At 44.7% G+C, this 24,844-nt stretch overlaps 1 protein-coding gene across 1 annotated transcript; it reads right to left on the reverse strand.

The window, feature by feature from the left end:
* Positions 1-1,134: 1,134 nt before the first annotated feature.
* Positions 1,135-23,772, reverse strand: slc18b1 (solute carrier family 18 member B1). Its single transcript, XM_084309536.1, has 14 exons — positions 23,632-23,772; positions 22,433-22,563; positions 19,925-20,020; positions 16,839-16,912; positions 15,071-15,218; positions 14,667-14,823; positions 13,237-13,373; positions 11,656-11,757; positions 11,228-11,319; positions 7,085-7,180; positions 6,905-6,979; positions 4,648-4,741; positions 1,934-1,983; positions 1,135-1,510 (listed from the first exon to the last, which is right to left on the reverse strand). The coding sequence occupies exons 1-14, from the start codon at positions 23,654-23,656 to the stop codon at positions 1,432-1,434; spliced, it is 1,356 nt and encodes a 451-aa protein (XP_084165662.1). The 5' UTR covers positions 23,657-23,772; the 3' UTR covers positions 1,135-1,431.
* Positions 23,773-24,844: the final 1,072 nt, after the last annotated feature.

The following is a 24,844-nucleotide window of genomic DNA, read 5'->3' on the forward strand; positions in this document are numbered from 1 at the left end:
CAGCACAGCGTGTAATATGTGTTTTACAGTATACGCGTTGGATCGATAAAAGGATCGATTTTTGGAATGGCGATCATGAATTGGAATAATCCATTTGGATACCATCTGATCTCAGGTAAGGAATCTATGTTACCAGTCTTAGGATAATCAGACCCGTTTTCACGGAGATATAAGCTTTTCCCCTATGTGTCCCCCAGGCTGTTTGACTGTGCGAGCGGTCAGGAACTAGGAGAATCGATTTTCAGCTCGCGGCACGAGCGTGCATGCGTACACATATACTATCGATAATCTAGCGTTTATTTGAAAACGATTCATAAATAGGCCGAAAAATGACAACGTTCTAGAATATTACAGTACAGGGCGTTTATCACAGAATAATTTTTTCTCCTTGAAAACGAGGGCTTTTCAAAATCCTATAAAACGGAAATTAACCGATAAAAAAACAATCCGCTTCGACAATGTTGACTGGAAATGAGTCATTGATAAGCGACGGCAGATTAGACACATAGCCATAATTTAAAACAGATTAGGCGATATTAACGTTAACATTAAAGTGGATGGTGGGCATTCAACCACTAAATGTGCGCCCCCTGCTGGGCACTGAAAGTGTTAAGGACAATGCAAATTAATGAACATCATTTACATGAGTGTATGCGTAACATCACAGCATGATAAGGACGTAAATATGCCGGGAATAGCACAGGGCTAATTTCCACCCGTAGTGGGGATTAAGGGGGCGGAGCTTGCCAGTGTTCTTTTTTTGAGATATCTGAAGCAGAAAATGTTTGCATTTGTTAGCAATGCTAGTGGAAGTCAATGGGTGTGCGATGATGGATGTCTCTGGAAAGTCACGCTTCACGCCCCCCTTGACTGCACCCGGCTCTGGTAACATACTGTACTACCAACTCAATATCTCAAACAATAGTGGAAGTGTCTTTCTTTGGAGACCCAGTTATTAATTAGCAGGGTATTAAAAAGTCTTAAATTCTAAAATGTAAATTTAAGGCCTTAAAAGGTATTAAAAAGGTATAAAATTCAATTTTCACAGTTATTACATCGTGGGGGGGGGGGGGCATCCCGGCTTTCGGGAGATTAAATAATATAAAATATTTTTTTTATTCAAGTCGTTTTTTTGCGGGGCAACCGGGAGCTTGTATGGAACGCACAAACATTTAATTGGCGCTCAAGTGCAGCCGCCAGTTCAGTGTCGCTATGTGTTTATTTATTTTTTGCTAGTATGCTTGTGAAATTGGTATTACATTTTGCTCTAAGTAGTACTAAAAGGTTTATAAATTGAACTTGTTGAAACCTGCAGATACCCATTAGACAGGCCTCTTAAAAATGTGGGCTATCCCTTTAACCATCCCTTTAGATACAGGCAGATGAACACTTCGTGTCAGAGACCTGCAGCCGACATGTTAAGGTTTGGTTTCACAGAAGGGGCGTCCTCTCCTCTGAGTGTCCAGGTCCATTTTCCTCTAAGTGTCCAGTTCCATTTTCCTGAACAGACCTTATTAAAAAGAAAAGAAAGGAAAAAGAAAATCAAACTTGTATTCATCTAATTTCATTATTTGGTGCATATTATTGTAAACGGTGTTAATTGTTACATCCAGTCTGTTAATGTCTGTCCGCTAATGTCGCACCGAAAACCACCAAAGCTAATTCCTTGTCTGTGAAAACTACTTGGCAATAAAGACCTTTCTGATTCTGATCGAGCACATTCTTAGATTCAGACAAGGGGAAATATATATAAATATATATCACAGGTACAGAACATATATAAATATATATCACAGGTACAGAACATATATAAATATATATCACAGGTACAGAACATATATAAATATATATCACAGGTAAATATCCATCAAATGTACAGAACATATATATACAGTATATGATAAATGTATCTTGATTCAAGTATAATGATTACCTTGGTTGTCGGGTTCTTTGACAGAGATAATATAAACCAAGAAGAATCGCCTGTCGAGAGGATAAGACGTCTGATTATTCAACAAACAAAAAAAATTTGTACTTCAAAATGTTTTAGCCAGGCAAGTTGATAAGGAACACATTGTTATTCACAGAAAGGGGGGCCCGGGGATACACACATACTCATTTACGCTGAATATAAAAATGTGAGAAAAATAAACAGTGTAAACAATATAATTTAGGGTCTGTGTGCCCTATCGGTTTTATTATACGTTACAATAAATATAGGCAATAAAGAATTTGAATCTGAATGTACACTATGAGTAAGTAAAAGTAGACACAAGGTACCCTAACTGGCATGATATATGTCATACGTATGTTTCTATGTATGCTCTTTTAGCGTTAATCAGTTAAACATAATGTTGACTTGTCTTCAGGTGAGTTACAGGGTAGCTCCGCCTCCTTGCCTGTGTTTGAACAGAGGGAATACAGGTATGATCCATTTACCAGGCGCACACAATAGTCCTCCTGAGGTAGGTGAAGTTACACAACATTCTAGTGGAAAAAGGACTATTGATTGTCTCTTGATTGATTGAAAATGTTATTAACAGATTGCAGAATGGGTACAATACAGTACGGCTCAATACACACAATTGGGGGATGCAGACCAGAGAAAGGCTTTTGTCTTGTTTACATCAGGGTCCCCCATTTTCAATTCATCGTAAAATGAATTCTCTGCTGTCAGACTTCGGTGACCTTCCCTTAAAGGGACACTAAACAGTTTTGTGCATTTAGTTTGACAGTTATTGAGAGTAGATTGAGAGTTTGAATATGGCCACCGTCATCAGGGACATTGAATCATTGTGTTGTGTTAGTTACAGCTCAATGAAATTATAAGGTATCAGTCCCTGTAAAACGAGGTGTTGCTATTCCTTCATCTACATTTCACGGAGCTGTGATTAACACAACACAAGGATTCAGTGTCCCCCATGACATCACCGGTGGTCCTAATCAAACTCATTTACTCTCAATAATTGTCCAAGTAAGGGCTTGGATCCACCTGCCGCATATTTCTGGGCGCAAGCGTCTTTTGTCAATTGTTCCCAATGAGGACGGAGCGTATGCGGCCGCATGCTGCTGCCTATAGGAAATGCGCTGCAGTCGGCTTTTTTTTTCAGCGCCTTTCAGTTTTTTTGTGCGGCCAGCATTTAAAGTTGAACACTTCTGAACTTTTCAGAGCGATGCGCTGAGCGCATTTCAGACAACCAATCACAGCCAGTCATATCTACCACTCTGTAACCTGACACCGGAGCTGCCTGCCTGTCTACCCACAAGAGACGGGAGCAGTATGAGGGCACGAATACACTAATAAAAAGCTAATAAAAAGCAAAGGGCGAACTGTGGTGTCAGGCAATAACTATATATATAATTAATATACAATAAAGTATTAAAATATGCTATGTGCAAAACCGCTGCAGTAAAATACGATAAAAAGATGGCTGTCGCTAGATTTCTTTCTCTCTGTCATCTCGCTACAAGATGCGCTTCATCCCAAAACTACCGGCGCACTGCCAGCGTTTTTCAGCTGGAAATGTGAGCTAGGTGGACGCATGCCCTAAGTGAATATGTGCAAAACTGTATAGAGTTTTATCATTTGTGTGAGATTATGTTCAAAATAAATCACCATTGTTTTTTGGTGAAGTGCCCCTTTAATACTAAATAATAAAAAATCTAAATAAAACAGTGTTTTCCTCAAGTTCAAGTTTCTTTATTAGTTGTCATACAGAATACTTTCATACAAAATGCTTCTTTCTGTTACGCTCCAGAGACTGTGCTAGACAAAAACAGATATCTCCTCCGACTCCAGTCAGATCCAGACCATCGTGGCTCCTTCTGACCAGGAAGCGTCGGTCGGTCGAAAGGAGCGGACCTGATATTGAAGCTATATTAGCTACAGTTGTGTTTACCCATCTATGACATCATGTCAACATGTCTGCTGTGGAAAGGTGCCTCTAGTGTACTTACAGCCAGAAGCCCCTCCTCTAGTGTACTTACAGCCAGAAGCCCCTCCTCTAGTGTACTTACAGCCAGAAGCCCCTCCTCTAGTGTACTTACAGCCAGAAGCCCCTCCTCTAGTGTACTTACAGCCAGAAGCCCCTCCTCTAGTGTACTTACAGCCAGAAGCCCCTCCTATAGTGTACTTACAGCCAGACGCCCCACCTCTAGTGTACTTACAGCCAGAAGCCCCTCCTCTAGTGTACTTACAGCCAGAAGCCCCTCCTCTAGTGTACTTACAGCCAGAAGCCCCTCCTCTAGTGTACTTACAGCCAGAAGCCCCTCCTCTAGTGTACTTACAGCCAGAAGCCCCTCCTCTAGTGTACTTACAGCCAGAAGCCCCTCCTCTAGTGTACTTACAGCCAGAAGCCCCTCCTCTAGTGTACTTACAGCCAGAAGCCCCTCCTCTAGTGTACTTACAGCCAGAAGCCCCTCCTCTAGTGTACTTACAGCCAGAAGCCCCTCCTCTAGTGTACTTACAGCCAGAAGCCCCTCCTCTAGTGTACTTACAGCCAGAAGCCCCTCCTCTAGTGTACTTACAGCCAGAAGCCCCTCCTCTAGTGTACTTACCGCCAGAAGCCCCTCCTCTAGTGTACTTACCGCCAGAAGCCCCTCCTCTAGTGTACTTACAGCCAGAAGCCCCTCCTCTAGTGTACTTACAGCCAGAAGCCCCACCCCTCCTTGGATGGTCGCCGCCCACTCGAAGTTCAGGTACTGCGTGATGAGTCCTCCCACCGTCGGGCCGTAAAACATCCTGAACAAAACACATTTCCCGTTCAGAATCCCTCTGAGGCTGCGTTCACACTGTGACCTCTGTGGCTGCGTTCACACTGTGACCTCTGAGGCTGCGTTCACACTGTGACCTCTGAGGCTGCGTTCACACTGTGACCTCTGTGGCTGCGTTCACACTGTGACCTCTGAGGCTGCGTTCACACTGTGACCTCTGAGGCTGCGTTCACACTGTGACCTCTGAGGCTGCGTTCACACTGTGACCTCTGTGGCTGCGTTCACACTGTGACCTCTGAGGCTGCGTTCACACTGTGACCTCTGAGGCTGCGTTCACACTGTGACCTCTGAGGCTGCGTTCACACTGTGACCTCTGAGGCTGCGTTCACACTGTGACCTCTGAGGCTGCGTTCACACTGCAAGCCTCGGTGCTCCCTTCTGATTTATCGCTCAGATCAGATTTATTTTATTTGGCTGTTTTTTAACCCTTTCACTGCCACACTACAGAAGGTTAACCCTTTACTATCACACTACCGACAGGTAATCCTAAAGGGTTCACCTGCTGTCGCGTGGCAGTGAAAGGGTTAACTGTCTGTGTATTGTCGCAGTGAAAGGGCCTTCTGTCGCGTGGCAGTGAAAGGGTTAACTGTCTGTGTATTGTCGCAGTGAAAGGGCCTTCTGTAGTGTGGCAGTGAAGGGGTTAAATGTGGCAAATATCAGATTCCAGTGTGAACTGGTCATGCGCTCCTGAACTGACATATAATAATAACTCATAATTATGAGTAATATGGACCTAGAGTCTGGAATAAAGTCTTCATCATCATCACAGGATTATGACAAATGTCCATTTAGAGTGAAAAATTTAGTGAAAGTCACATGACCGTTCAGACTGAGGTCACATGACCGTTCAGACTGAGGTCACATGACCGTTCAGACTGAGGTCACATGACCGTTCAGACTGAGGTCACATTGCAAAAAAAAAGGAAAATCAAACTTGTATCTGATTTAGGAACCACGTTATGAAAGTGGGCCAAATCAGAATTGAAAAGATCAAATTCCATGTGATCTGTGCTGTTCACACTGTCATGAAGGAAACATATTTTAGTCACATTATGAGCAAAGAAATACGATTTGGGCCACTGTCACCTGTAGTGTGAACGTAGCCTAAAACGGCTCGTTCCAACCGCCTCCAGCCAAGTCTAGCAAAGGTTCGGCAAAGAATATCTCGAGTATATATCGGCTTAGAAAACGAAAATGTCAAAAAGGAAAAAAAATATTCTCCACGTGGTAAATACACAGGTCACAACATGTTTACAGGAACGTTTTGGAGTTGTATTTTGTGACTGTTGGGAACTAGGCTAGGCTACACTGGCACACCTACTTCCAGTGAATGACGCTAAGCTAGGCTAACGGTGCGGCTGTTCCCTAAACCTAATGAATGCACAGAGAAGAAGAGGGTTTGTATCTGCTCGTCTAACTCCAGGGCAGATGGCAAATAAGCTAATTTCCAAAAAAGTTGGCGTGTTCCTTTGTGCCAGCCAGTCACTAGAACGGGTTCCATAGGTTCCAAAATTCCATTCCAATAATGATGTAGTATAAGGAGGTAGCTTACCAATAATGATGTAGTATAAGGAGGTAGTTTACCAATAATGATGTAGTATAAGGAGGTAGCTTACCAGTAAGGCCATAAAGATGAACAATGTAGGGGGACACAATGGCTGGATTCCAATCTAGATCAGGAGGGGCTAGCTAGGACTTACTAGGACTTAGCTAGGATTTACTAACAAAGGACAGCATTTCTCCTTCACTCACTGTGACTAGTTGGTCGTCAGGACGATGTCCACTTCCATTCATTGTGCTAAGCTAGGCTAACTGGTCATGTCCACTTCTATTCATTCTGCTAAGCTAGGCTAACGTGCAGCCAGATAGCCTTCTACTGAACACACAGAGAGGAAACTGGTATCTATCTTCTTGTCTCTCTCTCTGGAGAAGACGGTAAGGTTTCCCAAAATGTTGGCGTGTTACTTTAACCCCTAATTGCTCCCAATGTGCAGGTTGGCACCTGCCGTCGGTGTGTGAATGTGTGTGAAAAATGTGAGGAGCAAATATTGTAAAGCGCTTCGGATATTATTACCATTTTACCTAATATATAAAACAAACAAACAAACACACCTCGATGGCGAGGACTCACCCCAGTGACCAGACCGCCCCGAACAGCCCCGACACCATCCCCAGCGTGCTGAGTCCCTCCTCGAAGCCCTGCTCGCTGTATGTCATACGAGATGGACAGAGATATCGATTACCTCGCCGAACATCCAACCAGAGAGAGAGCGGGTAGAGAGACAACAGTACGTACAGTGGGGTCACTCACTATGCACACGCCAGGATCTCTGGGAAGGTGGGGATTGTGGTCATGCCGAGAGAAAACCCAATGACGCCGAGCATCACCACCATCAGCCACAGGTTACTACAGACAGAGACATAACCACAGATTACTACAGACGGAGAGACATAACCACAGATTACTACAGACACAGAGACATAACCACAGATTACTACAGACACAGAGACATAACCACAGATTACTACAGACACACAGAGACATAACCACAGATTACTACAGACACAGAGACATAACCACAGATTACTACAGACGGAGAGACATAACCACAGATTACTACAGACACACAGAGACATAACCACAGATTACTACAGACACAGAGACATAACCACAGATTACTACAGACACACACAGAGACATAACCACAGGTTACTACAGACACACAGAGAGACATAACCACAGATTACTACAGACACAGAGACATAACCACAGATTACTACAGACAGAGACATAACCACAGATTACTACAGAGACACAGAGAGACATAACCACAGATTACTACAGACACAGAGACATAACCACAGATTACTACAGACACAGAGACATAACCACAGATTACTACAGACACAGAGACATAACCACAGATTACTACAGACACACACAGAGACATAACCACAGATTACTACAGACACAGAGACATAACCACAGATTACTACAGACACAGAGACATAACCACAGATTACTACAGACACACACAGAGACATAACCACAGATTACTACAGACACAGAGACATAACCACAGATTACTACAGACACAGAGACATAACCACAGATTACTACAGACAAAGACATAACCACAGATTACTACAGACACAGAGACATAACCACAGATTACTACAGACACAGAGACATAACCACAGATTACTACAGACACAGAGACATAACCACAGATTACTACAGACGCAGAGACATAACCACAGATTACTACAGACAGACATAACCACAGATTACTACAGACACACAGAGACATAACCACAGATTACTACAGACAGAGAGACAGTACAGACACAGAGAGACATAACCACAGATTACTACAGACACAGAGACATAACCACAGATTACTACAGACAGAGACAACCACAGATTACTACAGACACACAGAGACATAACCACAGATTACTACAGACACACAGAGACATAACCACAGATTACTACAGACACAGAGAGAACCACAGATTACTACAGACACACAGAGACATAACCACAGATTACTACAGACAGAGACATAACCACAGATTACTACAGACACAGAGAGACATAACCACAGATTACTACAGACACAGAGAGAACCACAGATTACTACAGACACAGAGACATAACCACAGATTACTACAGACAGAGACATAACCACAGATTACTACAGACACAGAGACATAACCACAGATTACTACAGACACACAGAGACATAACCACAGATTACTACAGACACACAGAGACATAACCACAGATTACTACAGACACACAGAGACATAACCACAGATTACTAGACACACGGAGACATAACCACAGATTACTACAGACAGAGACATAACCACAGATTACTACAGACACACAGAGACATAACCACAGATTACTACAGACACAGAGACATAACCACAGATTACTACAGACGGAGACATAACCACAGATTACTACAGACACACAGAGACATAACCACAGATTACTACAGACACACACAGAGACATAACCACAGATTACTACAGACAGACATAACCACAGATTACTACAGACACACAGAGACATAACCACAGATTACTACAGACAGACATAACCACAGATTACTACAGACACACAGAGACATAACCACAGATTACTACAGACAGAGAGACAGTACAGACACAGAGAGACATAACCACAGATTACTACAGACACAGAGACATAACCACAGATTACTACAGACACACAGAGACATAACCACAGATTACTACAGACACACAGAGACATAACCACAGATTACTACAGACACAGAGAGAACCACAGATTACTACAGACACAGAGAGACATAACCACAGATTACTACAGACACACAGAGACATAACCACAGATTACTACAGACACAGAGACATAACCACAGATTACTACAGACACACAGAGACATAACCACAGATTACTACAGACACACAGAGACATAACCACAGATTACTACAGACACAGAGACATAACCACAGATTACTACAGACACACAGAGACATAACCACAGATTACTACAGACACAGAGACATAACCACAGATTACTACAGACACACAGAGACATAACCACAGGTTACTACAGACACACAGAGACATAACCACAGATTACTACAGACACACAGAGACATAACCACAGATTACTACAGACACACAGAGACATAACCACAGATTACTACAGACACACAGAGACATAACCACAGATTACTACAGACACACAGAGACATAACCACAGATTACTACAGACACAGAGACATAACCACAGATTACTACAGACAGAGACATAACCACAGATTACTACAGACACACAGAGACATAACCACAGATTACTACAGACACACAGACATAACCACAGATTACTACAGACAGAGACATAACCACAGATTACTACAGACACACAGAGACATAACCACAGATTACTACAGACACAGAGAGAACCACAGATTACTACAGACACACAGAGACATAACCACAGATTACTACAGACACACAGAGACATAACCACAGATTACTACAGACAGAGACATAACCACAGATTACTACAGACAGAGAGACATAACCACAGATTACTACAGACACAGAGAGACATAACCACAGATTACTACAGACAGAGACATAACCACAGATTACTACAGACACACGGAGACATAACCACAGATTACTACAGACACAGAGAGACATAACCACAGATTACTACAGACACAGAGACATAACCACAGATTACTACAGACACAGAGACATAACCACAGATTACTACAGACGGAGACATAACCACAGATTACTACAGACACACATAGACATAACCACAGATTACTACAGACACAGAGACATAACCACAGATTACTACAGACACACACAGAGACATAACCACAGATTACTACAGACAGACATAACCACAGATTACTACAGACACAGAGACATAACCACAGATTACTACAGACAGAGAGACAGTACAGACACAGAGAGACATAACCACAGATTACTACAGACACAGAGACATAACCACAGATTACTACAGACACAGAGACATAACCACAGATTACTACAGACACACAGAGACATAACCACAGATTACTACAGACACAGAGACATAACCACAGATTACTACAGACACAGAGACATAACCACAGATTACTACAGACACACAGAGACATAACCACAGATTACTACAGACACACAGAGACATAACCACAGATTACTACAGACACACAGAGACATAACCACAGATTACTACAGACACAGAGACATAACCACAGATTACTACAGACACACACAGAGACATAACCACAGATTACTACAGACACAGAGACATAACCACAGATTACTACAGACACAGAGACATAACCACAGATTACTACAGACACAGAGACATAACCACAGATTACTACAGACACACAGAGACATAACCACAGATTACTACAGACACAGAGACATAACCACAGATTACTACAGACACACAGAGACATAACCACAGATTACTACAGACACAGAGACATAACCACAGATTACTACAGACACACACAGAGACATAACCACAGATTACTACAGACACAGAGACATAACCACAGATTACTACAGACACACAGAGACATAACCACAGATTACTACACACACAGAGACATAACCACAGATTACTACAGACACAGAGACATAACCACAGATTACTACAGACACACAGAGACATAACCACAGATTACTACAGAGACATAACCACAGATTACTACAGACACAGAGACATAACCACAGATTACTACAGACACACAGAGACATAACCACAGATTACTACACACAGAGAAACCAAGAAACACAGCCCTCGTCACAACATCAAGACACTACCAATCCTAGAGTTTTATGATTTTTTTATTGACTGTAGCTGTTGATTCTATGGATCTGAAAGTAACACTCCATGTATCACTGCATGCTCACCTCTGCACCTGCAGGACAGGCGTGGGGCCGAGGAAACAGAAGCCCGCTGCCGTGGTGAGACCTCCCAGCACCATGAACCAGCTCCTGGTGGCCTAGTGGGCACAGACACAGACATTACAGGCTACTGGAGGGTTCGAAACTCCCTCGGGGCATCAAAGTTTAAGGTGACGATATGACAACCGTTACATTATATATATATAATTTTGTTCTCATTCGACTAAGAGGTTGGCAGTCGACTACGGCTCCTTTCGATCGATTAGTCGACTAATCGGGGTCAGCCTTTTTTCGTGATTGCCCAATCACAACTGTTGCTTCCCTCAGTTGTCATTAAAAAAAGTAAGGGGCGGGGCTTCATATAGGTAAACTATTGACCAAATATCAAGCGATTGACTGAATAAGAGGGTCAGCCCTGTTCAGTTGATACTCACAGGACACTTATCGGTGATGAAGCCGATGAGCGGCGACGCCACACAGTAAGGCAGCGACAGGCCCAGGAGGATGAGGCCCACATAGCCTGTGGAGAGGCCGAACTGGAGAGAGAGAGAGAGAGAGTGAGTGAGAGAGAGAGGGGAGGGAGAGGTGAGGGAGAGTGAGAGGGAGAGAGAGAGAGCCCAGCAGGATGAGGCCCACATAGCCTGTGGAGAGGCCGAACTGGAGAGAGAGAGAGAGAGAGAGAGAGAGAGAGAGAGAGAGAGAGGGAGAGGGAGAGGTGAGGGAGAGTGAGAGGGAGTGAGAGAGAGCCCAGCAGGATGAGGCCCACATAGCCTGTGGAGAGGCCGAACTGGAGAGAGAGAGAGAGAGAGAGAGTGAGAGAGAGAGGGAGAGGGAGAGGTGAGGGAGAGTGAGAGGGAGTGAGAGAGAGCCCAGCAGGATGAGGCCCACATAGCCTGTGGAGAGGCCGAACTGGAGAGAGAGAGAGAGAGAGAGGGAGAGAGAGAGACCAGCAGGATGAGGCCCACATAGCCTGTGGAGAGGCCGAACTGGAGAGGCAAGGGTTAACAGACACAAGCATTAACCCTAACCCAGCAGGATGAGGCCCACATAGCCTGTGGAGAGGCCGAACTGGAGAGAGAGAGGAGAGAGGGGAGGTGAGGAGAGGTGAGGAGAGGAGAGGGAGAGGGAGAGAGGGAGAGAGAGCCCAGCAGGATGAGGCCCACATAGCCTGTGGAGAGGCCGAACTGGAGAGGCAAGCGGTCAAGCTCAAGGCCAAGTGTGTTTATTATTTGTCACAACAAAATACAGAATACTTTATGATGAAATGCTTGTTTCTGTATGAGCCCCTGAGAGTGTGCTACATACTGTAAAGAGAAAAGAGTAAAGTCAAAAGTAAGTAAAGTCAGTAATATACATAATATACAATACAGAGTAAAATGAGTAACAGTGAGGTACAATGCAGAAATGAGATGAGGTACAAAACTAAGGTTAGGGTGCAAATGAGGTCTGAATGTGGTGCAAATCTCTTTAATAATAGATCAATATAAAGTGTGTTAAAGTGTCTAAAGTGAGTAAAGTGAGTGGTAAGGTGAGTGTTTGTTTAAAGTGAGTGTGTACATGTGGATGTGCGTGCGTGCGTGCGTGCGTGCGTGCGTGCGTGCGTGTGTGTGTGTGTGTGTGTGTGTACATGTGGATGTGCGTGCGTGCGTGCGTGTGTGTGTGTACATGTGGATGTGCGTGCGTGCGTGCGTGCGTGCGTGCGAGTGAGTGAGTGAGTGAGTGAGTGAGTGAGTGAGTGAGTGAGTGAGTGAGTGAGTGAGTGAGTGAGTGAGTGAGTGAGTGAGTGAGTGAGTGAGTGAGTGAGTGAGTGAGTGAGTGAGTGAGTGAGTGAGTGAGTGTGTGTGTGTGTGTGTGTGTGTGTGTGTGTGTGTGTGTGTGTGCGCGTGCGTGTGTGTGCGCGTGCGTGTGTGTGTGTGTGTGTGTGTGTGTGTGCGCGTGCGTGTGTGTGTGTGCGTGTGTGTGTGTGTGTGTGTGTGTGTGTGTGTGTGTGTGTGTGTGTGTGTGCCCCTAATTACCCTCTCGATGGCGAAGATGGACAGCGTGGCGTCCAGGAAGCCCAGCCCGGCGCTGAGGGTGAAGATGACGAAGCAGATGAGCAGTATTTTGGGCCGAGTGAGGAGCCGGACGAAGGAGTCCTCAGAGGGCTCGGCGTCTGCACACATCGATTGATTGATTGTTTGATTGATTGATTGATTGATTGAAAACTTTATTAACAGATTGCAGAATGGGTACAATACAGTACGGCTCAATACACACAATTGTTAAGGGGATGCAGACCAGAGAAAGACTTTCGTCTTGTTTACATCAGGGTCCCCCATTTTCAATTCATCATAACATATATGACATACAGATATACAGTACTGTTTATTTACAGAGTTTCTAAAAGAGAATATATACATTTGAGGGGGAGGAAACTGTACATTGGGGGGGGTTGGGTGGGGGGAGGGAGGGGGGTTTGGATATTTATATCCCTGGAGGAGACGGGTTCATCTGCATGATGCCATTTAGCATTCTTTAGCATTTCGCCTACATTGATATATTTGCAGACAGTCCACCGCGATATCAAACAGTGTTGTAGTCGAGTCACTAAATCTCGAGTCCGAGTCGAGTCTCGAGTCCCCAGTGTTCAAGTCCGAGTCCGGGTCACCAAAGAAGAGCCCTAGTCCGAGTCCCCGTTACCCTCTAGTCCGAGTCCAAGTCCTCCAGGTTGACTCCACTCTGGCCGTCAAAGAGCCGACATACAAATAACAAAAAATTCTACATTTAAACATAAATGACACAGCGGTCACCGTTTCAAAGGGACTTTATTTACTTTGTGACACAATAGCCAAACAAATGCACCAGCCATCAATATCTTATGCCAACTGATTAGGGCCTATTACAAAAAATATATGAAATAAATAACTTTATCAATGAACAAGTCCGAGTCCTCGTCTGCACCTTCCGAGTCCGAATGCAGTCGAGGCTCGAGTTCAAGTCCGAGTCACGAGTCCTGAACATCAGTGGAGGACGTGGACCTGAGTCCTACATCACTGGATATCAAACACCATGACAGCTACAGTGTGTTCCATTCAAAACAATTGAATGAGTCAATTCTAGCGCTGAGATGTACTTCTGGTAATGATGATAATGATGTAATGATGATAATGATGTTAATGATGTAACGACCACCTTTAAGTAGAAAGGCCTAACCAGGGACAGGGGCTGCAAATTAGCCTCGGCTAGAAATCCTACATGCAATGCATCTGTATCTGGTTATTATAACTTGCTACAATGTTTCCTTGTCAAGTCAAGTCAAGAGTTTTATTTGTCACGGCATACACGCATACAGTGAAATGCGGGTGGTTTTGCATGGTCCCTGACAAAAAAACAATAAAACAAATAAATGAATGAATTAATACATTTAATAAATTAAATGAATAAATAATAATGTCCAAATTCTTACCAAAGTTTGGTAAGATGTACATGTTGAAAGGCACCATGATTAAAAGGAAACACCCGAGAGCCATAAAGGGGACCTCGTATCCAAATGATTGATAGAGCCATCCTCCAATAGGAGGCCCCATAATGAGACCGAGCCCGGCGAAGATCTCCAAACTCCCCTAAAGACAAGAAAACAATTCATTCAGATATAAACATAATAAACAACGCTGTGGGAGAAGGGTCCAAACCTGTGTGTCAGCGTTTTACACAAACCAGCGACGTTGCGTATGTCTGGTCTGCGGTTCTATCTTCCACAGTCGCCGGTCAAAACAACTCAAACTATAATGCTTTTTTTGTCTTTGCCCCGTGGGTCTAATGGCTAAACGACATGCCAGGCGGGACGAGGGCTCGACTGCACTCACTCACCAGAACAGTTGCTATATTGTTGGGGAACACTTTCGCTGACACGGCGAAAGAGGAGGTCATGGCGGCGGCGAACCCTACGGCGTCGACGGACCTGATTATGAAGCAGAGTGTGATGAAGGGGACTCCTGACGGCACCTTGTCGAGGATGCTGCAGGGAGGACGGGAGAAACCATCGTAGTTTAGCAGTGATCAGTGTTTTTTTTATTTTTTTTATTATTGGTCTTTTTCCCCCTCCATTTTCCTCCGATTTTCTCCCATCCCAATGTTAGTCGTATGCCAATTCCCAGTCCCTTCCTGGTCGCTGCGCACTTACCCCCCACAGTCAGATCATCTGGGAGAGTGGAGGCTATCACGTGCTTCCTCCGACACACGTCCAGCCAATCACCGCTTCTTTTCACCTGGCAGCGCGGATTCTCATCGAGAGGGCGTAGCGTGTGGGAGGATCACACTATCCCACTCAAGTCCTATCCGCGCTTAGCAGGCGCCCCGACCGAACTGTAGGAGTCGCTGTTTACAACGACCCGGACCCACCCCGCCAGCTTCTCCCACCCTCTGATACAGCCAATTGTATCAGTGCAGACGGCCAGCCAAGCTGGTGACAACCCCGGAGCTGTGAGCTGGATTCGAACAGGCAAATCGAGCTCACAGCTCCGGGGCTGGTGACGAACGCAATCTCCGCTCGGCCACCTAACCGCCTACAGCAGTGATCAGTGTTTTACCAATATACCAGTTTTCATAACTTTTATTAAAGGTGCTATGGATAACATTTTTACGTAGACTAATAATAATAAAAAATATTATAAATAAACAAAATCTCTGAAAGAGGAATTGCTCAAATCATATCTCTAAATAGAATCCATACTATTATACATATTATTTGTCTGTATTTATGTTATATGTTTTGTTTGCCTCTGTTTGTGTTCAGGCTCCCTCCACAAGCTTTAAGTAGCTTCTTGGGAGACCTGGCACTCGCACACAATCTCGACGATGATGTTCTCACCATGAAGATATGTATATTATATCGTGTGTTAAATTAATTCATTCATTCAGAGCTTTTAGAAAGGTGCGGAATAAAAGTATTGCTGTTCCCCCCCAGAAATGATTGACTTATGAATTAATAAATTGTCTTTAAGTTGGCGGGTCCAAAATGAATGTTGTTATGTACATGTTGTATGTATCTCCGCCACCCTACTGCCCATGTCTCCACGTGGAAGCCACCTGATTGGATAAACGTGCTGCTAGTCGAGAGGTACTCGTTTCTCTACCTAAAATGTGTTTCTGACAACTAGTGTAAATTAGTTTGACAGTTTGATCTGAACTTAGTTTGATGGTACAGCGTACAACAATTATGTAAGCACACCATTATTTTTGTCTGACATGCTGGTGCTCTAGTGCGACATCTAGTGGCTGAATGTTATCTATAGCATCTTTAACTTTTGATCATAATAAAATATCAACACATAATGATAGTTTATCATTTATCTGATCAATCCACTGTCTTTTAATGTCATCATGCACAAGCTTTTCCATGTATTTGAAGCGTATAGGACCCTAAAGCACCCACATCTGTAGAAGCCATAAGATGCTAGCACCAAGTTATTTCATGACCATCCCTATGGTTTAGGAGTTATTAACACGTTATTCTAGGTGGAACAAACTAGGCGGAATTTCAAGATCAGAGGTCAAGATGGGCGTTCCTTAAAAGACAGTTAATGTCATATGAGCGAGATTTGGCTAAGATAATCATTATTCTCTCACACACACATACCCGAAAAGAATGGTACAGCCTGCTGACACAAATAAACCCGTGACTAGCATGAACTTCGCTCCAATCTGGACAATCTGGGGGGGGAGGGAGAGACAGAGGAGGTGTCGGTGTAAAAACAAGTCATGCTACACATGAGATAAATGGTGCATTTATATAGCTCATTTATCCAAATCACTTTACAATTTGTTCCTCACATTTTACCCAAAAAAAGCAGTTGGGGGTTAAGTGTCTTGCTCAAGGACACTTCGACACGCTGCCCGGGAGGAGTGGGAATCGAACCGGGAACCTCCGGATTACCTCCTGAGCCACTGTCGCCCCCGACATATGCCTTGTCTCCACTAGCCAGGGTTCAGCCGTGCTGTGGCCTTGTCTCCACTAGCCAGGGTTCAGCCGTGCTGTGGCCTCGTCTCCACTAGCCAGGGTTTAGCCGTGCTGTGGCCTTGTCTCCACTAGCCAGGGTTTAGCCGTGCTGTGGCCTCGTCTCCACTAGCCAGGGTTTAGCCATGCTGTGGCCTCGTCTCCACTAGCCAGGGTTTAGCCGTGCTGTGGCCTGGTCTCCACTAGCCAGGGTTTAGCCGTGCTGTGGCCTTGTCTCCACTAGCCAGGGTTCAGCCGTGCTGTGGCCTCGTCTCCACTAGCCAGGGTTTAGCCGTGCTGTGGCCTTGTCTCCACTAGCCAGGGTTCAGCCGTGCTGTGGCCTCGTCTCCACTAGCCAGGGTTTAGCCGTGCTGTGGCCTTGTCTCCACTAGCCAGGGTTCAGCCGTGCTGTGGCCTCGTCTCCACTAGCCAGGGTTTAGCCGTGCTGTGGCCTCGTCTCCACTAGCCAGGGTTTAGCCATGCTGTGGCCTCGTCTCCACTAGCCAGGGTTTAGCCGTGCTGTGGCCTGGTCTCCACTAGCCAGGGTTTAGCCGTGCTGTGGCCTTGTCTCCACTAGCCAGGGTTCAGCCGTGCTGTGGCCTGGTCTCCACTAGCCAGGGTTTAGCCGTGCTGTGGCCTTGTCTCCACTAGCCAGGGTTTAGCTGTGGCCTTGTCTCCACTAGCCAGGGTTTAGCTGTGGCCTTGTCTCCACTAGCCAGGGTTTAGCCGTGCTGTGGCCTCGTCTCCACTAGCCAGGGTTTAGCCGTGCTGTGGCCTCGTCTCCACTAGCCAGGGTTTAGCCGTGCTGTGGCCTTGTCTCCACTAGCCAGGGTTTAGCCGTGCTGTGGCCTTGTCTCCACTAGCCAGGGTTTAGCCGTGCTGTGGCCTCGTCTCCACTAGCCAGGGTTTAGCGGTGCTGTGGCCTGGTCTCCACTAGCCAGGGTTTAGCCGTGCTGTGGCCTTGTCTCCACTAGCCAGGGTTCAGCCGTGCTGTGGCCTCGTCTCCACTAGCCAGGGTTTAGCTGTGGCTGTGGCCTCGTCTCCACTAGCCAGGGTTCAGCCGTGCTGTGGCCTCGTCGCCACTAGCCAGGGTTCAGCCGTGCTGTGGCCTTGTCTCCACTAGCCAGGGTTTAGCCGTGTTGTGGCCTCATCTCCACTAGCCAGGGTTTAGCTGTGCTGTGGCCTCGTCTCCACTAGCCAGGGTTTAGCCGTGCTGTGGCCTCGTCTCCACTAGCCAGGGTTTAGCCGTGCTGTGGCCTCGTCTCCACTAGCCAGGGTTTAGCCGTGCTGTGGCCTCGTCTCCACTAGCCAGGGTTTAGCCGTGCTGTGGCCTCGTCTCCACTAGCCAGGGTTTAGCCGTGCTGTGGCCTCGTCTCCACTAGCCAGGGTTTAGCCGTGCTGTGGCCTCGTCTCCACTAGCCAGGGTTTAGCCGTGCTGTGGCCTCGTCTCCACTAGCCAGGGTTTAGCCGTGCTGTGGCCTCGTCTCCACTAGCCAGGGTTTAGCCGTGCTGTGGCCTCGTCTCCACTAGCCAGGGTTTAGCTGTGGCCTCGTCTCCACTAGCCAGGGTTTAGCTGTGGCCTCGTCTCCACTAGCCAGGGTTCAGCCGTCATGGAAGCTAAACAGAATGGAGGCTCATACAGAACGAAGCGTTTCACTGTAATGAACATGAATATGTGACAAAAAAATAAAAAGAACTGTGGCCTGTCTGAGCGTCTCCGTTGTCTTCAGAACCTGGTCAAACCTGGTTTAACTTGTGTGCCACTGTTGTTGGTGTCAATTTTGAAAGGTTGCCTAGCAACCGGAGAGTTTATAAGAAACACAATGGAGGGCGGCTGGGTAGCGCAGTGGACTAAGCGCTCGCCTACCACCGCAGAGACTCTGGGATCGAATCCAGCTGTCAGCGGTACCTCCGGCTTGGTCAGTCGTCCCTACAATTGGCGGTGTTAGCGGGTGGGAAGCCGGTGGGGTATGAGTCGTGGTAAACAGCGACTCCTACTGGTAGGTCGGGGCGCCTGTTCAGCAGGGAGGGGATCTGGGGGAGATAGTGTGATCCTCCCACGCGTTACACTCCCCCAGTGAGACTCCTCGCTGTCAGTTGAAAAGAGGCAGCTGGCTGACTCCACATGTGGTAGTCTTCTCCCTCCCCAGGCCGACAGTAGGGGGCAAAAGCGTGCAACGACCAGGGAATTGGCATAACGACTAAATTGGGATGGGAGAAAAATACGGAAAAAAGGAGAAAAAAAAAAGGGAAAAAGGGAAACACAATGGAGATGCAAAACCAACCATACCATACCATACCATACCATACCATACCATACCATACCATACCATACTAGACCATGGCTAGCCCCAGCCAGGCTGAACATACCATACTAGACCTGGCCATGGCTAGCCCGCGTCTATACTTTCCGTAGCCGCATTTCTGGCAGACGCTCTCTGATTGGCCGACGACAGTTTCTACACTGGTTAAGCTTAGGCACTCTTCGAAGTTGGTTAAGGTTAGAGTTTGTCTTAGAGCATGGCGATAGAACGGCAGGTAGTTTGCAGGCTGTTTGACGTGGAAATGGGCAAAGACACAGCTCGTCACGCTATTGGGCGCACATGTCACATGACCAGAAACGTCTGCCAGAAATGCGGCTACGGAAAGTATAGAAGCGGCTAGCCCCAGCCGGGCTGAACATAGCTAATGGAGACAAGGCTGATTCGGAAGTAATGCAACAGACTCACGTATCGCCCCAGGATCAATGAACTGATCAGGTTGCAAATGGCGTAGCAGCCAAATATGAGACCGATGACGGTAAGGCTGGCTCCTTTATTCAACGCCTGTGTGGAAACAATACAGGAGTAAACAAACCAGTAAATACAGTACTATGAACATAATCAGAAACAAACCAGTGCATACAGTACTATGAACATATACAGGAGTAAACAAACCAGTAAATACAGTACTATGAACATATACAGGAGTAAACAAACCAGTAAATACAGTACTATGAACATAATCAGAAACAAACCAGTACATACAGTACTATGAACATATACAGAAACAAACAGTACATACCAGTACTATGAACTAAGGCTGTCAAAGTTAACGCGTTAAAACGTCAATACTATGTTTGTTTCTGACTCAAAGTGTGTGTGTGTGTGTGTGTGTGTGTGTGAGTGAGTGAGTGAGTGTGTGAGAGAGAGTGAGAGAGAGAGAGAGAGGGGGGGGGCGGGGGGTGTGAGTCCTCAGCCCTTGTGTGGGTGAATGTAACAAGTTCCTAACGTTTTCTTTTCCCTATTATTTCATGCACACTTTATTCATTGTTTTAAATAATTATTTTCTTTTAAGTTATTTTGTGCATCACTGTTTTGAATTTGATACAAATTTGCAATGCATAATTTGCGATTAATCGCGAGTTAACTATGGACAATCATGCGATTAATCAGATTAATATTTCAATAGATTGACAGCCTTAATACATATATACACATGTGTGTGCGTGCATGTTTTTTCTATTTGATTGTGTTTGATGTTTGTGTACATTATTAAATCAGCTACTGTATTGATGTGGGATAGTTTGACTACTCTATATAGTGTTGTAGTAGATAGTGTTGTTTACTCTTAAGTGTCTTCATGGACCTCCTCTGAACCTAATCATCCCAGCTGCTTGTAGCTCTCGTTAGCCAACAGTCCAGTACAGGGTGTCTGTGTGCTGCTCTTCACTGAGCCCTGAAGAAAGCATGTAGCCTCCTGACTCACATGAATACATTAGAATACATTTAAATAGTGGGATAGTGTGATCCTCCCACACGCTACGCCCTCTCAGGGAGGATCCGCGCTGCCAGGTGAAAAGAAGCGGTGATTGGCTGGACGTGTGTCGGAGGAAGCACGTGATAGCCTCCACTCTCCCAGATGATCTGACTGTGGGGGGTAAGTGCGCAGCGACCAGGAAGGGGATTGGGAATTGGCATAACGACTAACATTGGGATGGGAGAAAATCGGAGGAAAATGGAGGAGGGAAAAAGATCAAAAAATAAATAAAAATACATTTAAATACCTGTCAATGATATAAATGGACTGGGTTAAAAAAAACAATTGATATCAATCCAACACCAGTCAATTAACACCTTTACCACGACATCCACCTGTTTTCATTAATCAACTAATTAGACAAAGAGAAAGATGATTGGCTGTCAAACCTGCGGAGCACCTGAACTTAAGAGGCCTGTGAGCTCAGACAGTTCAGTGTGGGTTTGCTGAAAGTGGACAAGGATCTCTGTAGCTTTTGGAATAGATGCAAACTATGGCTAAAGCTGATGACTTGTTCTAAGGTAAAGTGTTGATCCATTGTGTTGGAATGTTGTGATTCTGATATGTAATATTTAATCTAAATAAACTTGTTTTTTTTAGAGTGGTGCTGTTGTCTTCGCTGACTGGAACATTTCTGTTTTTAGTTTCCAGCCTTGTGATATGGTCTCAACGTCCTCATGATCTTTGAACAGTCAGTAGGTTGCTAAATCCTACACAGGCTGCCAAGATTAGCCTCGCAGAAGGAGCCACACACAATGTACAGGCTTTGTAACACCAAGGTGGATGGAAGAATCTAGAATCTATAAACTTGCCTATTGTGGTGACTCACTTCTCACTCACAATGGCGCAGACATTCACTGGACTTTAGGAGCAGCGTGAGGGCTCCTTTAAATACTCGGGATTCTGGGAAACGGGGGGGGGGGGGGGGGGGGATTTGTTTACATATATCAGCAGTGACTTCTATGTCGAACGTCTATCTACTCAATGTATTGTAAAGGAAAGAACTCGACCACCGTCTGTTGTCTCATCCTTCCTGCACTCCCACACAACAACAATAATAATAATACATCCGACTTATATCGTGCTTTTCAAAGATACTTTACATGACGTAGGATAATAAAACGAGCAAAAAATACAAAACACATTCATAAACATTAATCAAGTCCTAAACTAGTATTACTATTGTTACTATTCTTTTTGCTCTTTTCCTCTGGTGTAGAGGCCAAATGTTTATGTTCCAAACAGTCTAACTGACTTGTCTCAAGGGAGGTGGGAGGGAGGGTGGGGGGGGGGGGGGGGGGGGGGGATTATTTATCAATGAAAGATTTCTGTAAATTGAGAAGTGCAAATAAAAAAATATATATATATATAAAAAAAATAAACATTAATCAAGAACAGTCTCATTCTCCAACTAATTATTGGATAATAACGTAGCTCACCTCGGTGGGGAAAAACGGTCCTAATATTGAATAGCAGATCATTGAACTGAAGTTGACGGATGCCATTGATATCAAGGTGAGGATCTGCCGGCGTGACATCCGCGGGGGCGGGTCATCTGGGACGTCGCCGTCTGTCAATCATTCATAAAGGGAGATAAACCGAGAGCGAGTGAGGCCTACGATGAGACACACATTATATTGTTTTTATTATAAAGCAATGAAAACAGCCAATGGCCTAGGTTGGGCCTTATAAGGTGAGATAAGATGAGATATTCCTTTATTTGTCCCCTTCAGGCGTCATAGCAGCATGGGGGAGGGGGGGTACAGGTATGGGCAGGGTAACAGTAGAAAGAAATATGAGAGAAATAAACTGTGCAAACAATATAATTAACTCTGAATATAAATAAAATATGAGAAATTAAATAGTGTAAACAAAGGTGCAGATGAGGGTCTGTGTGCCATATCGGTTATATTATACGTTACAATACATATAGGCAATAAAGAATTTGAATCTGAATATATACTGTGAGTAAGAGTAAAGGTAAACAGTGTACACAAGGTACCCTAAAAGTCAGACACACTACTAGTGGTCCCATGAGCACTGTCTGCATGGCTGGTCAGCCCTTTGATAACCCAACCACCTCCATGTACACCCACCCAACCCCACCCCACCCACCCAACCCCACCCCACCTACCCACCCAACCCCACCCCACCTACCCAACCTCCTCCCATGTACAGTTTCTACATCAAATGTATATACTCTCTTTTCTAGACTATTTTTGTATCACAAACAGTACTGTATCTGGTATGTCATAAATGTATAGATGTATCTGTATGTCATGTATGTTATGATGAATTGAAAATGGGGGACCCTGATGTAAACAAGACGAAAGTCTTTCTCTGGTCTGCATCCCCTTAACAATTGTGTGTATTGAGCTGTACTGTATTGTACCCATTCTGCAATCTGTTAAATAAAGTTTTCATTCATTCATTCATTCATTCATTCATTCATTCATTCATTCATTCATTCATTCATTCATTCATTCATCAAGACGGTGGGGTTATTTAAGAGACGGTTAAAGTTACTAGGCTTATTCTGTGATCTAAATGCACTTATGAATGGAGCTCTAACACTGACAGTATTCTTTATTAGGCTACATCGGTGTATTGTACTGTAATAATAATACATGTCACCCACCTGTTTGCTGAACCTCATTATCCATTTGCAATGTTTACGAGTCGATGATGTTGACGAATGCTGAAACGGGCCACGATGCGCAGCTTAACGTCTCCAAATCACAATAGAGCGGTTTAATTGAGATGGAAAGCTTCTCTTGGCAGCGGGTATACGAAGCGGAATCAACCCTGCGAGCGTCGGGAGGATTTCCTCGTACACGTTTGTGCGACTGCGCACAGAAAACACGCTCTCTCTGGTCTGGTGAGAAGCATGCAGCTGCAGAGCCGCAGAGCAGCGCTCTCAGGACCAATAGCATGCAGCTGCAGAGCCGCAGAGCAGCGCTCTCAGGACAAATAGTATGCAGCTGCAGAGCCGCAGAGCAGCGCTCTCAGGACTATTTGGTTGAATGGGGGTGGCCATGATGTACGGGAAGTGTATTAGATTATTTAGATTCAAATCTATTGTCATTACAATGTAATTTTAATGGCACAACTATAGTGCAAGGAAAATACATTTAAAAAAATGATTATTGCATTAATTCAATAACAAATAAAAGTTCAGCCTGGTTTCTCCTTATTATAACGACACAAGATTTCGATATAATGAGATACAGATCTGGAGAAATCTATACATTGTTTCAAGTTTTGTTTTTATTTGTCACATATAAAGTACATTACAGTGAAATGCTTGGTTCTGTATGAGCCCACTGAGATTGTGCATCATACAGTAAAAAGTCAAAAGAATAAAGGCCAAACATATACAAAATATAAAATATACAGTAGTAAAGTACAAAGTGAAGCACAAAATGCAAACAATAAAGTACAAATGCAAGCTTTTTAAAATGCAAGAATGAGGTAGGGATGTCGTGCAAATCTTTTTGTAATAAATAGATACAAATATGGTGTTGTGTTTAAAGTTCAGCTCAGCTCAGAACTCTGTAGAATCTGCACCTGGCTCGCTGATAACAAACTATCATTACACATGGGTAAAACAGAGTCCATTCTCTTCGGTTCAAATAACAAACTCAGCAAGACCGACGGCTTCTCAGTTACAGTGGGTGACAATATTGTCACAAGGAAAGATGAAATTACCTACCTGGGTTCCATCCTATTTCATGTGACAAAATGGCATCCAATGTAATCAAAAAAGTCAACCAACGAACAAGATTCTTGTACCGGATATCCTCTCTGGTAACAAGAATACCCTGAAGACTCTAACAGGAGCACATATTCAA

This window comes from Notolepis coatsorum (genome assembly GCF_963971535.1).
Source record: "Notolepis coatsorum genome assembly, chromosome: 3".
In the NCBI taxonomy this organism is placed as follows: Eukaryota; Metazoa; Chordata; class Actinopteri; order Aulopiformes; family Paralepididae; genus Notolepis; species Notolepis coatsorum.

What these genes read in the sequence shown, in the direction of transcription:
- slc18b1 (XM_084309536.1), bottom strand. Translation starts at nt 23,656, where the DNA reads ATGGATAATGAGGTTCAGCAAACAG. An exon ending in CATTGATCCTGGGGCGATAC is followed by an intron (nt 16,913 to 19,924) that starts GTGAGTCTGTTG and finishes CTCCCCCCCCAG; the next exon opens with ATTGTCCAGATTGGAGCGAA. An exon ending in GGGGCGGTCTGGTCACTGGG is followed by an intron (nt 4,742 to 6,904) that starts GTGAGTCCTCGC and finishes TGTTTTGTTCAG; the next exon opens with GATGTTTTACGGCCCGACGG.